General features: G+C 43.5%; 1 protein-coding gene across 8 annotated transcripts in view; it reads right to left on the bottom strand.

The window, feature by feature from the left end:
* Ptprt (protein tyrosine phosphatase receptor type T) overlaps positions 1–19,307 on the bottom strand; it is a 1,023,334-nt gene that overhangs the window by 222,348 nt on the left and 781,679 nt on the right. For all 8 annotated transcript variants that reach the window (XM_047539644.1, XM_047539637.1, XM_047539640.1 and 5 more), the window contains exon 12: positions 14,530–14,803. In XM_047539644.1, the coding sequence (XP_047395600.1) occupies positions 14,530–14,803 (274 nt within the window). The remainder of the gene's footprint in view (positions 1–14,529; positions 14,804–19,307) is intronic.

Below are 19,307 nucleotides of genomic sequence, written 5' to 3'. Positions count from 1 at the left end.
GATATAAAATATATACTAAACTTCTAATTTTTGCAAAAAAATTTGCAAAAAAATACAAGAAATTAATGACATTGATTTCCCACAGGGGATGATGGAAATGAGATAAAATAACTGATATGCATATTTCTACATGAACTTTTTGACACAGTTGAACTTTTAGAACCCTGTTATAATATTTACCATGTTTGAAAAATCAATAAGGATGGGGAAAATAAGCCTAAAATTAAAAACAAAGGGAAGCAAATAAACCTAACTTTATGTCCAATAGATACATAACTATACTCTAGGGAAATAAAAACAGAAATAAATAACTTTTGAACACAATCATTTGAACACTCAGACTAAAGATAGAATTTCAAGTATAACTGAATTTTGTTCCACAAAGTAGTATAGTTCAGCCATTCTGAACATACTTCCTGGATATTTTAGGTTGAACAAGTAAGTAAAGATATTGAGAAAAATGAAAGTCAAGCTTCTCACTGTCAGAGGAAGGAGTAACAAATGTAGGTGAGGGGATAGAGAAGGATAGAAAGGTCCCTGTGGTCTGGGGCTGGAACTGGGTGTACCTCAGTGAACTCCAGGTTTTTAATATAGAAACAGATGATCTATATCTGATTGATAGATATAGATCTCTGATTGACGGAGAGATGAATAGATGAACAGATACAGGCATATATATGTCTCCTGTTTATCCATTCTTAGAACCAAGAAACAGTGATACCCACTATTTCCCAGATGTGGGTTTGTGAGTTCCATTATCCACTAAAATGCACCAGTTAACACAGGGATAGCACAGGTCTGGTGCCCCAAAGAGGAAGTTTTAAGAACTGATGGAGACATATGAGAAGGATAAAGGCATCATTTTGGAGGGGCTCCCACTAGCTACGTCTGGGACAATCTGAACATAAAAATAAGTGATGATGGCAATGAGTTACAGCCTACTGAATAAAACAAGAGCCTATGAATCTTTACTAGTATAAATAAATGAGTCCATTGAAAATAGGGGAGAAGAGAGAACTATTTCCACCATGGGTGTCAACTCCCACGCAGGAGGAACGATGGGATTGGAAGATCATTGTTTGGTGAACATCTTCCTAGTTGTTTAGGTGAGAATCTTCAATCACTTCTAAAAACTAAGGGATGAAAGTCTGAAGAAGAGCAAGATGTTTATGTGGCCCAGAAGGATATCTGTGTAAAATACTGACGATTACAAACAACAACAAGCAAAAAAACAAAACAAAACAAAACCAAAACAGCTTTACACCAGAAAACACCTTTGCGAACATCACTTTAAGGTGATGTGAACATCGGCAGTGATGGCCAAGTGGATGCCAAGTGCCAGACACAATGAAAAGAACTTCACGCCCCTTCTGTGACCCCCTGACAAATCTAATCACGAGGACCCCTCGCACAAGTCCAATTTGAAGGACAGTCTACACATAACTGGCCTGTGATTTTCAAGAGTCGAGGACAGGAAAGTCAACCAATGTCTGAGATTCCAGGTATTTGGAGCGGGTAGAGGTAACAACCAGACACAGCATGTTATCCTGATCCCGAATCTGTTTAAATTTAACATGAAGCACATAAATGACACAAAAGGCAAAATCAAGGCTAGCAGGGCTGCCTCAGCTTCGATTTCTTGGTAACTGTATTGAAGGGATGCTGGAAATGTACCTGAAATCATTGCAAAGCAGAAGAGCGACAGATGGATTGGTAAATCAAGGCAGGAAGAAGAGAGGAGGAGAGGGAGGCAGAGGACATCCATCAGCAGCTCGGGCCTCGGGCGGAGGGTTTAGGAATGTTCCCGGTTCTGTTCTTGAGACTTTTCTGAAACTCCGTGAAGGAGGAGTGAAACGCATCTGGTGAAACAGAGACTGACCAAGGCTGATGGAGGTGAACCTGAGAGATGAGCTTATGGAAATCTTTGTGTCATCCTCTGCACTTTGGCACAAGTTTGAAATGTTTCATAATAAAACAATACATTATTCCCTATCCCGAATACTCAGCGTTCTCTTGGTCTCTGCTGTGACCCCTGTCACTGGCCGGGAGGACGGCGACAGCCCCCTGATCACTCCACCTGCGGCCTGTCTGGCCCCCTGGGAGGAATCCCCCTACTCTGGGGCAGAGTACGGTTGTAACTGCCCAAGGCAGGTCCCCCAGCCCTGTTTAAGACTCCCCGGCTCCCCAGTGCGTTAAAGCTAAAATCCCAACCCCTCCCGTGACCCTCTGCCCTGCACAGGCAGCACCGCTGTCTCCTCCGACTCCTTCTAACACTGCCCTCTGCGCACATTGACCTCACTGAGCCCCAAGCATGCTGAATGTTGGTCAGCCTCAGGCCTTTCCGTTTGTGCTCCCCTCAACTGGAGGGACTGAGAACTCCACCTTCCAGTTCTGTTCCGTGTCCACTCCTCAGACGCCCCTGGGGTGGTTCCACTCTCCAGTCGCCCTCTCACGTCACTCTTCAGCGCTCCATGCGTGGCCTGGTGAAATTCTCTACTCGCTCTCTGTCACTTTCCCTACTTTCCACCAGCATGGGAAGACTGTGACACCAGGAGACGCCTCATCCCCGTCCCGGACGGTGTCCCGCCTGACGCTTCTAAAATGGGAGATGAGTGAAATCAGGTGAATCCTCTGGGTAAACTCCTTAACCTTCCCGGGTGGCCATCAGCTCGTCTGCAGAACGGGAGCGATCCTGTCTGCACATCTCACCCCGGCAAACAAAATTGTGTGTGCACACAAGTGCCTGAGAGATGCAAAGAAATTTATGTGCGTGGCTTGATCATTGTAACCCACGATACTGGGATTTTTGCCAAGACGATTTTTCTAATTTGTCCTGTTTTCATCAGAATAATTCCCAGCTTTTGAGCGTGGCGTCCCATTATCTGGTCTCTGTTTCTCTCTGGCCTTCTCTCCAGATCTCAGAACCTCACTGAGTCTCCCCAAACGCACCACGGCATCCTCAGTCCCGGGGCTTCTGCCCACACGCCTCCTCAGCAAGACAGGCCCCCTCCTCTGCCCCCGTGTCTGCCTGGGAAATATCCACTTAGATTTCAATGGTTAACTGAAATGGCCCCCTTTCTGGTGCTTTCCTGAGCACCCCCACATCCTCCCCACCTCCAAACCTACAGCAGTGTTCCTGGTATCCCACCACTGTGCTTCCTGATCCAGTTGACTTTCACGACTGTTTTTGGCACTGGACTAAGCTCCCTTACTTACTTGTGTACCCCTGCTAACTCAGAGAAAGCCCTTGATGAAAGGTTGTGGGCTTATCATCGTCACCCACACCCCCTCACAGAATTCCCCAGGATGCGACCAATGAAGGCAGGATTTTGCTGGGTAAACAGACACAGATGGGTATGGGTGAACTGGGTTGAAGCCATCGTTCTAATCTTGGGCAGATCAATTCCCCACCTGGACTTCAGTTTCTTTTTCTGCCCAAAGAAGGAACTGGACAATCTATAACCTGCCTTCCAATATTACATTGCATGCCTCCCATTCCTCAGCAGCAGGACCTCAGGCTATGGATTAGCTGCAAAATTTATTCTCTAATTGGGATGTCAGGAGGGTGGTTCCTCTGGACCTCATGGAGAGGGGTTAGACTTTCCATGAAGAGCCAGCAACCCCCAGGTCTGAAGCAGCCTCCGCCAGAGGTGTCCTTCATGCTTTCCTGCATCGCTCTGATCTGACCTTAATGATCCTGCTTCTCTGTAAGCCATCCATGGAGCTGTAATTACTAATTGATGTTTGTAAAGTCTTTGAAATTCTCAGGTGACAGATGTAATCAAAGGCCAATTTATTATGATAATTGTTATTAGTACAGCTTCTCATTATTTGTTGATGTTAACGGCAGGGCCAGCAGGTGTTTTAAGATTGAGCAGGGGATTGAGGCTGGTCATATCTGGTGGAAGCAAGAGAAAAGTGTGGGTGCTTTGGGGATTTGGGATCTTTTAGAGACACCTGCTGGTTCCAGTCCAGCAATATTTCTCTGCGTAACCACTCTGGAGCTGAGACTCTGCATGAGGAGGGCGCTATCGGCACAGGGCTGCCTAACTGCATGTCACAGGCTGGGGTTCCAACCCAATTCAGCCTTGGGTTTCTGGAATGTGCTTCAGCAAGTTCTAACCTCTCAGAGTCTTGGCTTATTCATGCTCAATGAGGATGCACAGAGTGCCAGTTTGCACTCAGTGTGTTGGAGAATGGGTTTGAGGTGAGCAATCACAGACGTGGGAGTGAACATTAGTGATATCCAGGACTAGGAGGGAGGCACTGTGGACAAGAACCTGTGGGGGTTGGAGAGAACTCTAGAGTGCAGAACTGATGGGACACGGGGAGGATCAGACACAGAAGGGGAGGGATCTTGGGCAACTCAGACTTTACGGAAATAGGAAAGACTTGGGGATAAGTTTGGAAATGAATGAATAATTGTTTTTTTTTTTTTTTTTTTGAAATTACTACCTACTACTTTCATCAGTCTCTTATAAGTTTGGTTCCTGTCAATCACTTCTCTTCCATAGCCCAATAAATTGAGCTTTCGAGTTTGCAAAGTAGGAGGTCACGATGCAAAAGATGAAACTTGACCAAAGTTCAACTTTCATGAAGGGTCTGCAGAAGGAGTGTCCCAATTCTCCACTTGTCTCTAAGTCCAATGTTCCTACCCTTCTTTGAAATCTCACTACTTTCTTGCCAATTGTATGCCCTGACCTTTGCTGATTTTGTTCTTCCTTCTTGAATTCACTAGGCCCACATCCTGTTCACAGTCTGTTCAGATTTGATTGATGGGTTTTAGAAGCCTGGGTCCTCACAGGTTTTGCTTGTTTCCTGGGTGAATCGTCACATTCCACCTCCTGTATGCCACTTCTGCTAGCCTAGTAATGATAGTTGACATTGAATGTTGATTTTGTCCTAGTACCCTAACCATTTTCATCATTTACAAACATTCTTAAAAAGTTGATACTAGGAACATCAAAACATTCCACACTAGAAAGAGACTCAGAGAGCCGAAGTCACTTGCCTAAGGTCACATAGCTGAGCAGTGGCAATCTATGTAACAGGAAAGAGCTCATGCTAGGCATATTCATCAAAAACACTGAGGTGTAACAAACTTGGAAATCCATTAATCTTATTTAATAGCATTAATTAGTAGAATTAATGCCATTTTATAGCACAAGAAATAGAATTCTTGAGTATAAATGGCTCCATTAAATTCTAATATTTTAAGTTCATACTGCACAGAATTGATATAAAAAGGACTAATTGAGTGTTCAAGCAAAAATGTTCTTATGATACTAACCAACATCTCCTCAGGGACCCTAATGTAAAGATATATGTGATAAATCCCCCTTTTAGTGTCTTTCACAAAAATTATGTATGCTTCCTTCTATCAAGTAAGAGAAGTCATGCAAACTTGCTGGATGCTTCTTTTTATCTTGGCTTCCAGGAAGCTCAAGAGGTACAAATAATGTACAATTTCATTAACCACCTGTCCTCTGGCTCAATGATTCCCTTTCTTCAAGATTCCCGTGCTAATGTAAAATGCTTAACAGAATATATACATATCCATATACAAATATACATATGCATGAATATCTCTAAATATACATGCTGAAACATTTGTGTATGCATATATGCTGATATATATTTGCCTACACAGATGTGTATATATATGTGCGTGTGTGTGTGTGTGTGTGTGTGTGTGTATTCATGTTAGCAACTCTGCCTTCATTTGAAAGGTCCTTAGCAATTTGCAAAGAATAATCACATCTATATACTTTTACCAAGGTTTCAGTGAGCTTAGGAGGGCATTTCTCACCCCCATTGGACAGACGGGAAAACCGAGTTCTGGCATGTGAGAATTCAGTTCATGTAGCTAACACAAAGCAGAGCCACTTGGGGCTTCCCTCTTTTCACCACTTGGGGGCAATTACACCAAACTTTATGGGACCTTTACTTTGGAGGGCCCTAATGGGGGCAGAAACCTTAACATATAGAAACTTGGGCTGCTATTTCCATGAGGCTTTTTGGGACTGGATTCTAAGCACTGAAGGCTTAAGGCCCAGCTGACAAGATTATCAGCTGTCAACATTTGGGTAACCTTCATCTCCTTCTCCAAATGAATTTAAAGTATATTTGCATGGGAAGGAAAAATGTTCTTGCTCCCTCAGGTCTCGTACCATGATAATAAAATGTGTAAGAACTGTGAGTGAGTTAAAAAGTAAATTGGCAACTTGGGAGAACTCATCTTGGTATTTGTACAAGGTGACACTCAGGGAATTTCCTTCTTACCTGAGGAGAGAAGTTGGAGCCCCAGCAGAGCTCTAACAGAAGCTCAGAGTTTTTAAGAGCAAGTGATAAAACTCAAATGATAGAAGTGGGCCCTGCAAGCAGAGATGCCTGCGAGGGAAGGACGAGTCCCAGGAACCAGGATGCCCCTGAAGGAGGGGCTTGGGCAGGGAGGTAGGGCAAGCAGCCCGTGCTCTTGTGACAGACAAGAACCAGGAGGGGGCATTTACAGACTGGCTACAGAAAGTCTGCGATGCTAACCTTGGGTTCCAAAGCCCAGTTCAGAATTGCTCTCCCCTTCCAAAGGGCTGCTGCAGAGTTAATGAAGTCCAGAGACGTGTTCCTGATATAGGACTTGGGTGTCCTCAGCTTTCTGTTACCCTGGCTCAGCTCTGCTGGGTGAGGTAGACATGAGGCTGGCTGAGGCCTCTCACCCCACAGCAAGGCAGCCTGGGAGGAACCTGTGCCCTCCAGAGTGGAATGGCCGAACAGCGAGTGTCAGACATTTCTTTACCAGACCTCCCAGAGAACAAGGGGAAAGTAAGATCCCTCCTCTAGTGTTCAGGAACCGACTCTGTGAGATGCCAGGGGTCTTCCCACAGTCTATCCATCTGCTGATAGAAGTGGAGGCAGTTAGTGAGACCAAGGCAGGGAGCAGTGTAGGAGAAATCAGCTTGCTTAGTGTCTGAGACCCAGCAAGTGCTCAGTGAAGGTCCTCAGAATCTGTGATAGGTCTGGGTATCAAGGGACTTAAAGGGAAGTATGGTGGTCATTAGGGATGTTTTCAAATATTCCATTTCTAGGAATGAGGCTCGAAGGTACTGCCTCCTTCATCTTCTATTAAGCATGGTCATATGATTATCCTTGGCCAATGGTTTATGAAAGTGCTGTATATCATTTTGCATGACAACTTTTCTTTAATTAATTAATTGGTACTGGGGATTGAATCCAGGGATATTTTACCACTGAACTACATCTGCACCCCTTTTTATTTTTTTTAATTTTGAGACAGGGTCTTGCTAAGTTACTGAGGGTCTCCCTTGTGATCCTCCTGCCTCAGCCTTCTGAGTGGTTGGGATTACAGGTGTGCACCACGGTGCCCAGCTTGTGTGGAAACTTTTAGAGACAGTGCTGATGTGTCACATTTCTTTCTCTGACTTGGTGATTCTATCAAGATGGGCCATCCACAGCCCCGAGTAACTATGAAAAACACATCCTTCTGCTGACCCATTTGGAATTCATAGCAGAAGTTCTTTCTGGTAATCCACTGAGATTTTGTTGTAGAATTGTTGAGTTTATCCTGACCATTATGAGAGTTTTCTCATATGCTCCTTGGTGGACTATCTAAGACCCAATCTGCCACATGGTCACCTGTGTGGTCATAACTCTAACCCACTTGAACTTGGGTCTCCCACACCTTCTCATTCTATGTTCCATCTGAGCTTCTTGTATGTGACATAATAATCACTAACAAGAAAATGGGGTAGGAAGGGCAACGTCCTGCCCTAAAGATAAAATCTATTATGTCAAAAGAGTAGACAGTGGCAGATGTCAGACTTGAAACCATGTGCAAGAAATTCAACTAAGAGGAATAAAACCTGGGATACATCATGTGTGAGTCAGTGGCTGGGATGTAGATATGAATTCTGAGGTCCTCCAGTTAGGAAGGTATGTGTGAAGTCTGATGGACAAACTGGGGTATGCCAGGTAAAGATGCTCCAACCTGCCCTACCTCCAGAGGGGAGCCCAGGAAAGCAGCTAAAGGTAAAAGAAAACAGAGGGGTGCTACCTGAAGCTTTTACGTGCATTGTCTACTTCACTCTCCATCAAGCTTTTGAGAGGTGGATCATTAATCACACTATGCATCTTGAGATGTTAAGTAAACTATTCAAGTTCATATCGCTGACAACAGCCATAATTCATAGCCAAGTCTGGTGATGTTCAGCTCTCAGTTCTTTGCATCCCACCATGCCATGCGGAACCCATCCATGTGCAGACATTCTTTTCACAGTGCATAGGGACCACTTAGTATAATTTCTTCCAATTCATTCAGAGACACAGAATTATCCCTAACCCAGCCCTACCTAGATGATCCCAACTATTATAACGTGATTTTACTGCAAACATGGCGACCCATTCAACACAGCATCTGGCTTCCAACTGCTCTCAAGAGGCAATTGAGTTCAAGAGCTGCAAGAGGAAGTCAGAGAATGAGAACAATCACCCTTCTACTTCCTACTTCTCTTATTTAGCTCAGTGTTTGGCAGAGGCATCAGCCAGGTTAAATGTACCCCTGCAGGATGAAAAGGATATGGCAAGGAAAGAGTTTTCTCTCTGCATAAATAGAACATGCATAACAGCATTGCCCAACAAAAGGTGGCTTCTGATGGAGATTTGCATGAATTCACCACACTTGTTTTGCATCCAACCGTTAATTATGGTCCTTTCAACTTCACAATCATGGCTAATGGTGGTGGGGATGCACAGAACAGTGGATTCAGCAGACCTCATTCTGGGAAGAGTGGGAAAGAAACAATGCAAAACTGCACCCACCTGCTGTTTATAACTACGACAGCTACTCTGGGTACCAATTGGAAGATCTGGAGGAAATCAAGCTGCCCAGGATCCCGGAGCTTGGGAAATGAGACATGTGGGGTGGGGGAGTCTCACTACTACAATGAAAGGAGAGTCCTTTAGCGTTCATCTGTGATGGTGAGCTGGCTCAGAACCATAACCCTCAGTCAGCAATGAATAGGAATTCAGACAGTACTGACACTTATTTGGTGCCTTTTACATGCAAGATCTTCTCTTATTTAATCCTCAAATGACTATGTGAAGTAGGGATTACTATTTCAGTTCATAAGTGAGGAAACTGAGACTCACAGACATGAAAGAGCTCATACCCTCATTCCGCCTTCAATCATTCAGTTTGATATCCATTGCCATCCATCAAAGGGTTATTGAGGGTCCCTGTGTGTTAAATGTTGAACACAGCATGGAGGATACAACAACAAATGCACAAATACCCCAAATTAAGAACTAACAAATAACAACAATAAACAGAGTTCCTTAGTGTGTTGACAGATGCATACAGTACACATAAACATGCACATTAAAATATACCCAGTGTTATAAAGAAAAAGAATGGGCCAACTTGTGAGTTCTGTGGTGGGCTCTTAGGGAACAAGATCGGGAATTCCTCAGGGGATCTGACATTGAACTTGAGGACTAAAAAGGAAGAAGGTGCTAGTTCTGCAAATAAAGAAGAAAAGAGTGATACAGGTAAAATGACAGCTTGCATCAAGGCCCCAAAGTGAGAAACGCATCTTGAAATGTTTGACAAAGAATGTCTCAGGAAACGTTCAAGATAGGAGGGGCAGTTGAGATGCAGACAGCACAGACTGTGTCTGAAACACAGTCTAGGTTTGGAACCCTTTGTAAGGAGAACATTGGAAAAAACAAGACAGTCTATCAGAGAAAAGTGTAAAGGGCATGAAAGATCTAGAGGTCACAGACACCACACTATGTGAGAAATAAAAATAGGAGTTGCAAGTTAAATATCAGTGAAATGGCTTGGGTGGCCAAGGGTGGGTGGCTGTTACCGTACTATCATCTCGGAAAGGTTGATGCCGCAAAGAAAGATTTGATTTGTTCAAATCAATACAAGTGGCCAAGAGGGGAGAGTTAAGGAGACGGAATTTGGTTTTATGTAAGGAAAAAACAACTAATAATTTTACCTGCTCCACAAAGGAATCAAGTCCCTTTCACTCCAGAGAATTGCAGCAATCAAGCCGAAGCTTAGCCAAGAATGCTTTCTCTGAGGTTTCTTTTTTTTCCCCTTCTAGTCTAGATTAGATGACACTTTAAGCCCATCCATCTAAGGTGCTAGAGATGTATAATAGAGCTATATCCAAAACAACCCATTATAATATGGCCTGATTCATAAGAAAGACAGGTGCTGAGAATTCAGTAGCAAGCACAGTATTCCCATACACGGGCTACCTTGTCCTCAGTAAGAAGCATCAGTGCCTAAGTACAAGATTACTAATCAGAAAACATTTCCAACACAACAGCCTGTGAACAACTCACTTCATGAGAATGCCTGAAAGGACTCTGAGAACTGTATCTTATAATGCACGTCAGACTCAAATTCTCCACAGCATTCATAGGGCAGAATAAAAATACTCCACATTCATAGATCACTATAAAGTTTACAAAATGTCTTTATCCTCATGCAGGGATAGCCAGCTTTTAATGAGTCACTCCTGCATTTTTTCTTAACATTTTTTTAGTTGTTGATGGACACAATATCTTTATTTATTCATTTATTTGTATGTGGCGCTGAGGATCAAACCCAGTGCCCCACCCCCCCACACGTGTGAGGCAAGTGCTCTACCACTGAGCCCCAACCCCGGCTGACTTCCACATTCTCAAACAGAATGATAAATGATTAGACACTGTTTTGCTTATTTTGTTTATTTTGGGTCTCTCCCCACTAGAATGCAAACACTATGAAGGCAGAGAGATTTTTCTCTTATGGTGCATTTCTTGAGCTTAATAAAATGCCTTTCTGATGTACAGTGTGTACTTGATAGATGTGCCTTTAATTAATCAATCATATCTAACTCTTTTAATAGCTTAATTAAAGTCACAAACCACCAGGGTTTTGTACACAGGCAGTCTGATTGTAAAGGCTGAATTTACAGCCACTGTGCTAAGCTGACAAATTATCCTTAATACCTACAGAATAAAGGAGCGGGGAGCCTGGGCTCTGATGCCTGGGGAGCAAAACCTCTAATCCACAGATGCCCTGTGTCACTGCTGGTGCTCTCTGTACTTGGGCTGGGGAACATTCTTCCAGGACAAATCTGTCTCGAGTTCCTATAGACTTAGTTGGTTGCTTGGTTTCATGAATATCTTGGTGGGGACATCTGGATCCTAAAATTCCCTTACCATGTCCTGCATGAAGGTTGCAGGTAGGGTATGGAGCGGTGAAATTGGTTGAGAGTAAATTATTCCACCTGGATCACAATTTTCTGCAACAAATTGGCCATATTTTGTTTTCCTCTCATTTGTTCCAGGGTTATGGAATTGCACCATTTTTGCTGTTTAATCTATTAGTGACATAAGTTTATGAAATTCTGGGTTTTACTTGAACTGAGTTATTATTTTTTTTTTTAGAAAGGAAAAAGAACACCACTCCCCTCTCCACCGTCTAGAGATTTTGTCTTACTTTAGAGTTGCTAATTTTCACTGTTACCGATAGTGTCCTTTGTGGTCCCCATTTTTCTTTGTAGATTGTTTTTTGGCTTTTCTATGATTAATTGGAAGTCCAACCTTATGTTAAAAATTATAATTTATAATCCATGCATGCATGATTATGTCAAAATGGACTCCAATATTATGTATTACTAGTATGCAATAAGAATAAAAATTACTTTTAAATATTCTCCATGTCAAAAATAAAACAATAGTTATTTGTTCCCTCTTGTCCAACATAAGAAAATTAGCAGATTTTTGATTCACACTTCAACCCTCCAACTCTCTCAGTTTTAGTTGACACAGTAGAGAATTATGAACCCAAATCACAATTGTTCATTTTTCCATTATGTACTTAAGTAATTATTTTTTACATTAACCTTCTGTTTTGTAACATATTTAAAGCAATTATTTAGTGTTAATGCAATGTCTAATTAGTTTCATGCTCACCATGGATCTTTTTATTCCATATTTGTCTATTCTTGATTTCTTTATTTTGATTCATTGCTTGGTCAATTGCTCTTTAAATGATTTATTAGGAGTAGGGCATGTGGGAGTCTCTGTTTGCTGAGAATGTCTTTCTGATGTATTTGCACAAGAACAACATCTTGGTTGATCAGGAATTTGTGGGTTACAACATCTTCTCTAAAAAATCCTCCAGGTTTAGCCTCACTGCCTGCTGACTTCTAGGAGAGAGAGAGAAATCTGAGGAGCCAGGCAGGGATTTGCTAGAGGGAGAATGGCTACTCTTCTTCTTTGACCTTCTCACCCAATTCTTTTCAGTAAGACATAATACTAAAGACAGTAATTTCAAGCAGTGTGTGGTTTCTTCTTGCCAGTAAGCTACAACACTGAGTGCCCATATCTGACCATTCTTCCTCTCTCTGTTCCCATGAGGCCAACTGCAGCCCCCAGAGGTGCTGCATAAGCATTCATGCAATTCTCTTCCAGCCTGCATGTCACTACTGGGAATCCTAGTTCCAAGACGAGAGGATGCGTGACCTGGGATTGGAGATGTCAGTCATTAAATGGCCTTGCTCCTCTTGGAAGCAGGAGTAGAAACTACTTCTAAGATGAGCCAACTTCAGAGTGGCTCACTTCTTTTTTTCTCATTGGCAAAACCCTACGTCTTAAAGAGGGGGTCTATGCTATGATGCTGGAGAAACAAAACCTCCAATCAAGGTCTTGTGTCCCTCCTCTTGTGCTCAGGTTGGGGAAGTTCCTTCTAGGGTACATTTGTGTTGGGTTCTGCAGACTTGGTCTATTGCTTGGTTTCATGAGTATCTTGGTGGGAATGTGGAAGAGGATTAAGGGAGCTCTTTCCAGCTTGGAAAACCAACCACATCTCTTGATTTGTGTCGAGGGCAGAAAAAGCTACACCTTAAGAGAGAGTTGTGCTGAAGCGAGGGCACAGAGCTCTGAGCACAAGACAGGTCCCCAGATGCTGCTGCACATCTTTGCGTCTGTCTGCTCAACACATCAGAGTGCTCCATGCAGGGGAGGACCAGATGGACAGGTGGAAGGCAGTCTGGCAGCTTCTCTTTGTAGTTTTAAATTCTCTGTGAGAAGCGTTGCTTGGACCAGTAATAAATGCAAAACTGAAATACCAAAGTGGAATTTAAATGAGCATGTAGACATTCTAAATGTTAATTAGTTCCTCAGTCCAGGTTTTGTCCCAGGCAATGACTGCCACTGACAGACTAAACTCTACCTTGACCACCCAGAGCATGGACAGAATGTTCACCATGCACTTCACCAAATCATGCCTTAGTCTTGACCTTCCTTTCTTGATGGACTTCGCCCTTCTCCACCTACACTGCATAACATGGCACATGCCAGACCTCCTTCCATTTCTATGAGCTCCAGGAAGCACATACTAACCATAGTATGAACCACAGGGCTTGCTACATGCTCATCATACATTTGTTGAATGAATTCTGGAAATCTATAGTGGTTCACAAAAGCATCCCAGAGGACAAATACCAGCTTATGTTACAAGAAAGACTAAAGATATTTTGCTTGCAGAAAATAAAACCAGATAGGTGTGCTTTTAGAGAGGGAAGGTAGATGGTAGAAAAGATCTGTAGTGACAGAACAGCAACTAAGAAGGTGACTGCATGTCTATAGACCTCTGAGAGTGTAACCAAGAGCAACAGGTGGGGCTGCAATCAAAGAGATATTTAAGGTAGATCCTTAAGCTTTCTTGGAGCCACAGTCCCTACCACCATCCTAAAGATCAACAAGTAAGTTATCTACACTTGCAGGTGCTCAAAAATAAGCATTAGTACCAGTTAACTGTGCTGCTGTAATAGTGTGTGCTGTTGTGTGTGTGTGTGTCTGCATGTGTGGTACATAAATGTGTATACGTGTGTGTGTGTGTGTGTGTGTGTATGCTCGAGAATCTTTAGGATCCTTTCCAGTCCTGTGGTTGTATGATGTCATAACTGGACCACTGCTTGATAAAAAAAAAATATTTGGCATCAAAAAAGTTACCTTGTTATTTAAAGAAAAACTATTTTCAAATGTGACTAATGGTAATGTCAAGGGAGATGTATTCACAGATGAACTAAAACATGCAAGTGCATCCCTCCATGGTACCTTGCTAGTTATTACCATTACAGATGAGGAAGACCATGTGATTTGCTCAAGTGCAGCACCTTCTCTGTACTCTGATAAGAGTAGGCTGCAAATGATTTCCATAAAGAGCAGTAGAATAAATGTTTAAGGCTTTGTCAGGTACCCTGTCTCTGTTGTACCTGCTCAACTTTAATGTCAAGCATCAGAGCCTCCAATGAGAAAATGCAAATGAACAGGCTTAATTATGTTTAAAAACAAAACAACTTCCATTCAAAATCCCCAAAAGGCATGGGTCTGGATTTGACCCATAGTCCTCAGTTTGTCAACCTCTGCTCTGGAGCTTTGCTGACCTCTCATTTGAGAACGGGAAAACCCAGACAAGGCAAGGAATGGCCTCCATGTAGCCAGACTTACTCCATTTGCTTTGCTGAGTGCCTGGAAATAGATGCTGTAGCTCTTCAGTGGAGAGAGAGGGGGGTTCCAGTAGCCATTGTAAGTCTTGTTGTCACCTACTGTAAATGGCTGGGTGACAGGCAGGTTGGCAGGCTTCAGTTCAGCAGCAAAGTAGTGCAGAGAATCGAGGCTGGAGGCGTTTCTGTAGCTCACAGGTACCGAGAAGCACTCGATGATGTCAGCCGCCCTCCGTGACTTCTGAAGTCGCTCCTCCTTGACAACCAGCTGATAAACGCTGGACAGGAAAGAGGAGAGACAGATGAGCAACGCTCTGGAGGGATGAGCTCCTTAGTTCTCATGGTGTTGGTACATGGCAACATCGTCATCACTTCAACTATCCCCCCTTCCCCAGCTTCAGGTTTTCAAACCCAGAGCTTTGTAGAGATCTGTCTCCATTCAGAGGTCCCAAAGCCAGCTCAGACTGGACGTGCCCAAAATTCAACTCAGCCCCGATGCCTACAAACCTACTTTAGCTCCTCCTCCATTTCTTTCTTTACTAAGGGGTTGCACCATCTCTCAGGTGGTCAGATTAGCCTATGGGCTAATCCTTAGTTCCTTCCCTCTTAGTTCTCACTCTTCTCCTCCACTCAACAAGCCCTTTGGACTTGACCTTGGCAGCATTTCTCCTGCCCATCTTTTCCCCTTGGACTGCTAACACCTAGGTTGGGTACTTCCCTACCTCTTGCCTGGACTCAACTGGTCCCTTTGGCTCTAATTGATTTGGCCATTTAATCAGATCACCCATTGATCTTCCTAATCATATAGCACTGTCTCTCTTCAAATACTTCTTGTCTAAATTGTACAGCCTAAACCCCTCATCTTGGCATTTGGAGTCCTTTGTGCCTGGCTTCCAGTCTTCCTTTGAGAAGGTCTTCTCAAGAGACCCCCATTGTTCCAGCAGCTCCAGACGCTCACTATTGCACAAATGTCTTTTGAACCTCAGCCCACACCTTCGCCAGCTTGTACTACTACAGTCTTCTCCACTTCCACCAGTGGAAGCTTTTCCCTAAAGCTCGGCTTTTCCTCCTCCTCTTCTATGAAGCCTGTCCAGATCTGCCCACTCTGGATGAGTTATTCCCTCTGCTTTGTTCCTCTACAACTGAATTAATCACTCTCTGGTTGGTTCTGCAACAACATGAGGTGGAACTACTGTCTTGCTGGCTAGACTGTGTCTTTACAGAAAGAGGGAGTGTGGCTTAATTATCTCTGAGTCACTCTCCCCACAGACACACTGCTCAACAGGACGTCTGACACCAAGCAAGTGATCAATGAATGCTTGTTGAAATGAATCAAATTGGATTGAATTAAAACTGAAAGCAAGCATGAAACTAAATCTGACTGGATGCAGAGACTTCAATCAAGGTAAACAGTGACTCCCTGGAGCTCCTGCCTAGTGATCTCATATCATTCCCTTCAACTTACAAGGATATAAGAAGGTGCTAACGTGTATATGGAGATGACTGAGCCCTTATTAAATATCAACTATATGCCAAATCTACAGATTCTCTTTGTAAAAGTTATTCTAAAGTTTGTGAATTGGACAACATCTTTTCATTTCTTTGAATACCAGGTGTGTGCTTCTCTCAAATAAATGCTCTTATTTGAGAAGACCTTTATTGCACAGATCTCTGGCAAACCATGATTGAACCATGATGACGGAGAATCTATTTCCCAAAGTGTTCCCAAAAGAAGACAATGTGAATTAATGAGGTGGTTGCAGAAGTGGCCCCAAACCAATCATTTAAAGATGGCATAGTGAACTAGCATATGGTTTATTTAAAGGAATGTGGTACAGGCTCCTATTCTTTGATCAGATTATCCATCCAAAGACATTTGGTTAAGAGGTACAATTTGGGTAAATACAGGGGCACAGGACTATTTCATTAAGGAAAAAAAAAAGACTACATATGGCCAGTATTCCCTGAATGTCCTCGAGCCTGGGGAAGGTCAGTCATGCAAATGGAAAGGGATGGGCATGTGAGAGCGTGACACACTTGGATGAGTGTGAAATACGGGTGGAGGTAAACAGTTCAGGGAGGATGTCCATTGCCCTATATGCACCTTGGAAAGAGAACCCGGCCTGGAGTGCCTGTGAGTGACCATCAGTGAATGTGGCCAACATCCCGGCGTGTGTGTGGCAACTGAGTATGCACATGTCCTAGGGATCTGCAACCCCTGGATGCCTAACTCTAAGTAAGAGTAATGGTCGTGTGAATGTGACTGCCCTGAGTGTATGAACTTCTAAGTAAGTGTGACATCTGACTGGGTGTGTGTGTGACATCTTTCTATGCTCATAAAGCCAGCTGAAGCCCAAAAGTGCTTAAATTCAATTACTTCCTCCTTAGCTCTGGGCTTCTCAAATGAAATCATTATGTTTATCTGCACAGCTAAGCTCAAAGGAGACACTGGAAAGCAGCACAAGAACCAAAGACCCAAACCTAGAAGTCACCAATGGAACGAGAAGGGTGCTTATTATAGGACTTACAGGTTCTGCACTGCTTTTATGTAACAGCAGTCTTAAATAAAACTTTGAATCTTCTAGAGTGCTAATAGTAGCTTGACTAATTGAGGGTCCATACACATGGGGCTCTGACCTTCAAGGAAAAGGGCAAGAGTCAATAAGAAGCAATAAAGTAACTTCATGAAGCAGCCAGTCTCTTGGGTTCTCCGGCTAGGGCTAGCAACAGAATCTAAACATACTCTGCACTGATTTATCCAGCCCTCATATCCTCTTGAGCAGGTCAGAAGGAACCAAAAGCCTTGTCCCCAACATCAAGGGCTTTAAAGAGCCATGGACCTCTGCTTTCTCCCAGAACTCTGGCTATTTCCACCCACCACTTTGGTGGATGATCAGGTTGACTTGATTGCTCAACCAACCTGCTCATCCTACCTGGAATTCTTAAATCATCTTTGCCCTCTAGACTGAGACCCCAAAACCTTGGGAGTTTCCCAGGAACTGGGATTCCCTTCCTGGAATCACTTTCTATTCTTCCTGGCTCTCCTGTGCTGGGATGGACCACGGAGAGCTCAAGGCTGAGCTCCTGTATTACCCATGACTGACATGAGCTCCTGCCACTGGGGACAGTCAAGAAAGGTCCTCACTGGGTTCTGAACGTGAATGCTGTCAAGTCCTAGGAGGAAGGCGTCACATCTATGTATGCATCAGCCTGTCACCTCACAACAGGCCCCTCTCACCACTCTGATGATTGACGCTCCACTTACCAATTCAACCAAACTCAACAGAGATGCTGATGCTGAGCCTGAGAGGTCAAGTGACCGCTGTGTGTCAAACTGCAGCAAAAGCAGGAGTGTGGACTTCTCCTTCACAGTCTAGCATCCTTTCTTTTCTACCTTCTTTCTATTCCCACAAACCAACACAATGTATGAAAGGTCACCTGAGCACTTTTTCTCTTACTTGATGGCTGATAGTGCTTAGCGCTATCTCAAGAGGCCTCATGTGAAACCACAAAAGATAAAAACGAATATGGGGGCGGTTAGACTGTGTAGTCAACATATGGTTCACATCACGAATGGGATTCTCATGTCTGCGCCTACTCAGCAAATCCAGCAAGGACCATGCATCTGCGGCTTGTCCATTCAGAGGCAAATCTGCAACGGCAGCCAGAAAGACATGAGCCTTTTTTTTTTTTTTTTCAGATAAATCTGTTTGCCAGTAGACTCAACCCCTCTCTAAGATCAGGGAAGTATTTCTAAATAGGAGAAGGGAAGAAACAGCTACCTCTCCCTGAAAGATACACATTAGGAAGCAGCGGGGAAAAGAAAAAAATGAACCAAGTATTGTTTTTGTTTCCAGTAGTAACTTTGCTCTCATCACTCTCTTGAAAATATATTTATGTAGCATGCTCTTTTCAGCTTTCTGGTAATGATAAAATTGTACCTAAATAAGAATAATCTCCCCAAAGTCATACCTCCAGTTCAAAAAAAGTGGCCACAATAAAATACTCAAGGTCATTTGTAAAGACAAAGAGGATTTCTCAGTAGGAAAATTTTGATAGCATGAGAGAAGAGTAACTTGAAAGGCTCAGCTCACAACCCAAGGCTCAACCCAAGGCATTTACTCATACTTTTTTCCCCTCCTCCATCACCTCTATTTCTCCCAATGAGAAGATGGACATTTATGACCATTTTCTCTGCATAACTTACCCAGAGGGTCTGCTCTTGCAGGGCTCTGAAAGCTACACTGTGTCCCCCACTCCATCTGGTTCACTGTACAGTGGCTGCTGAGAGGTCAAAAAGAATTTGTATTTTCAGCTTCAGTGTCTCCTGCCATCAGAGGCAAGAATATGCACTCTGGTCCTAGTCCCAAGAGCCCCAGCACCCAGAGGACTGCTGCCTCAGACACCATTAAAAGCAAAACCTAATGACTTCTCCAGAGGCTTTGGAACACCCTGCCTCTGGGCCATCTTGCTCCCTCTGGTTCCCAAGCTAAATGGTGAGCCCTGCTAATGTTTTAGGTGGTAACTAATGCTTCTATGACCAGAATCCACGTGGGTCGGGGGGCACCAGGGACCATGCTTCCTCCATTAACAATTCCTGTGACCTCCTTTCTCTATGGAGGGAAGATGCCCCCCACCAGAATCCATTCAGAATGTTGAGTTCAGGTGAGAGATGAAGTGGACCTTTCAGTACCCTAGGGAAGATTGGCCAGCTTAAGGAAGGTACACATTTTGGTCCAAGTTCTCCCAGAAAGATTTAAGATTGAGGGTTCGGGAATCACC

The sequence above is a fragment of the Sciurus carolinensis genome, chromosome 2 (assembly GCF_902686445.1).
Source record: "Sciurus carolinensis chromosome 2, mSciCar1.2, whole genome shotgun sequence".
NCBI classification, from domain to species: domain Eukaryota; kingdom Metazoa; phylum Chordata; class Mammalia; order Rodentia; family Sciuridae; genus Sciurus; species Sciurus carolinensis.
This window is presented reverse-complemented; position numbering and strand designations above follow the sequence as displayed.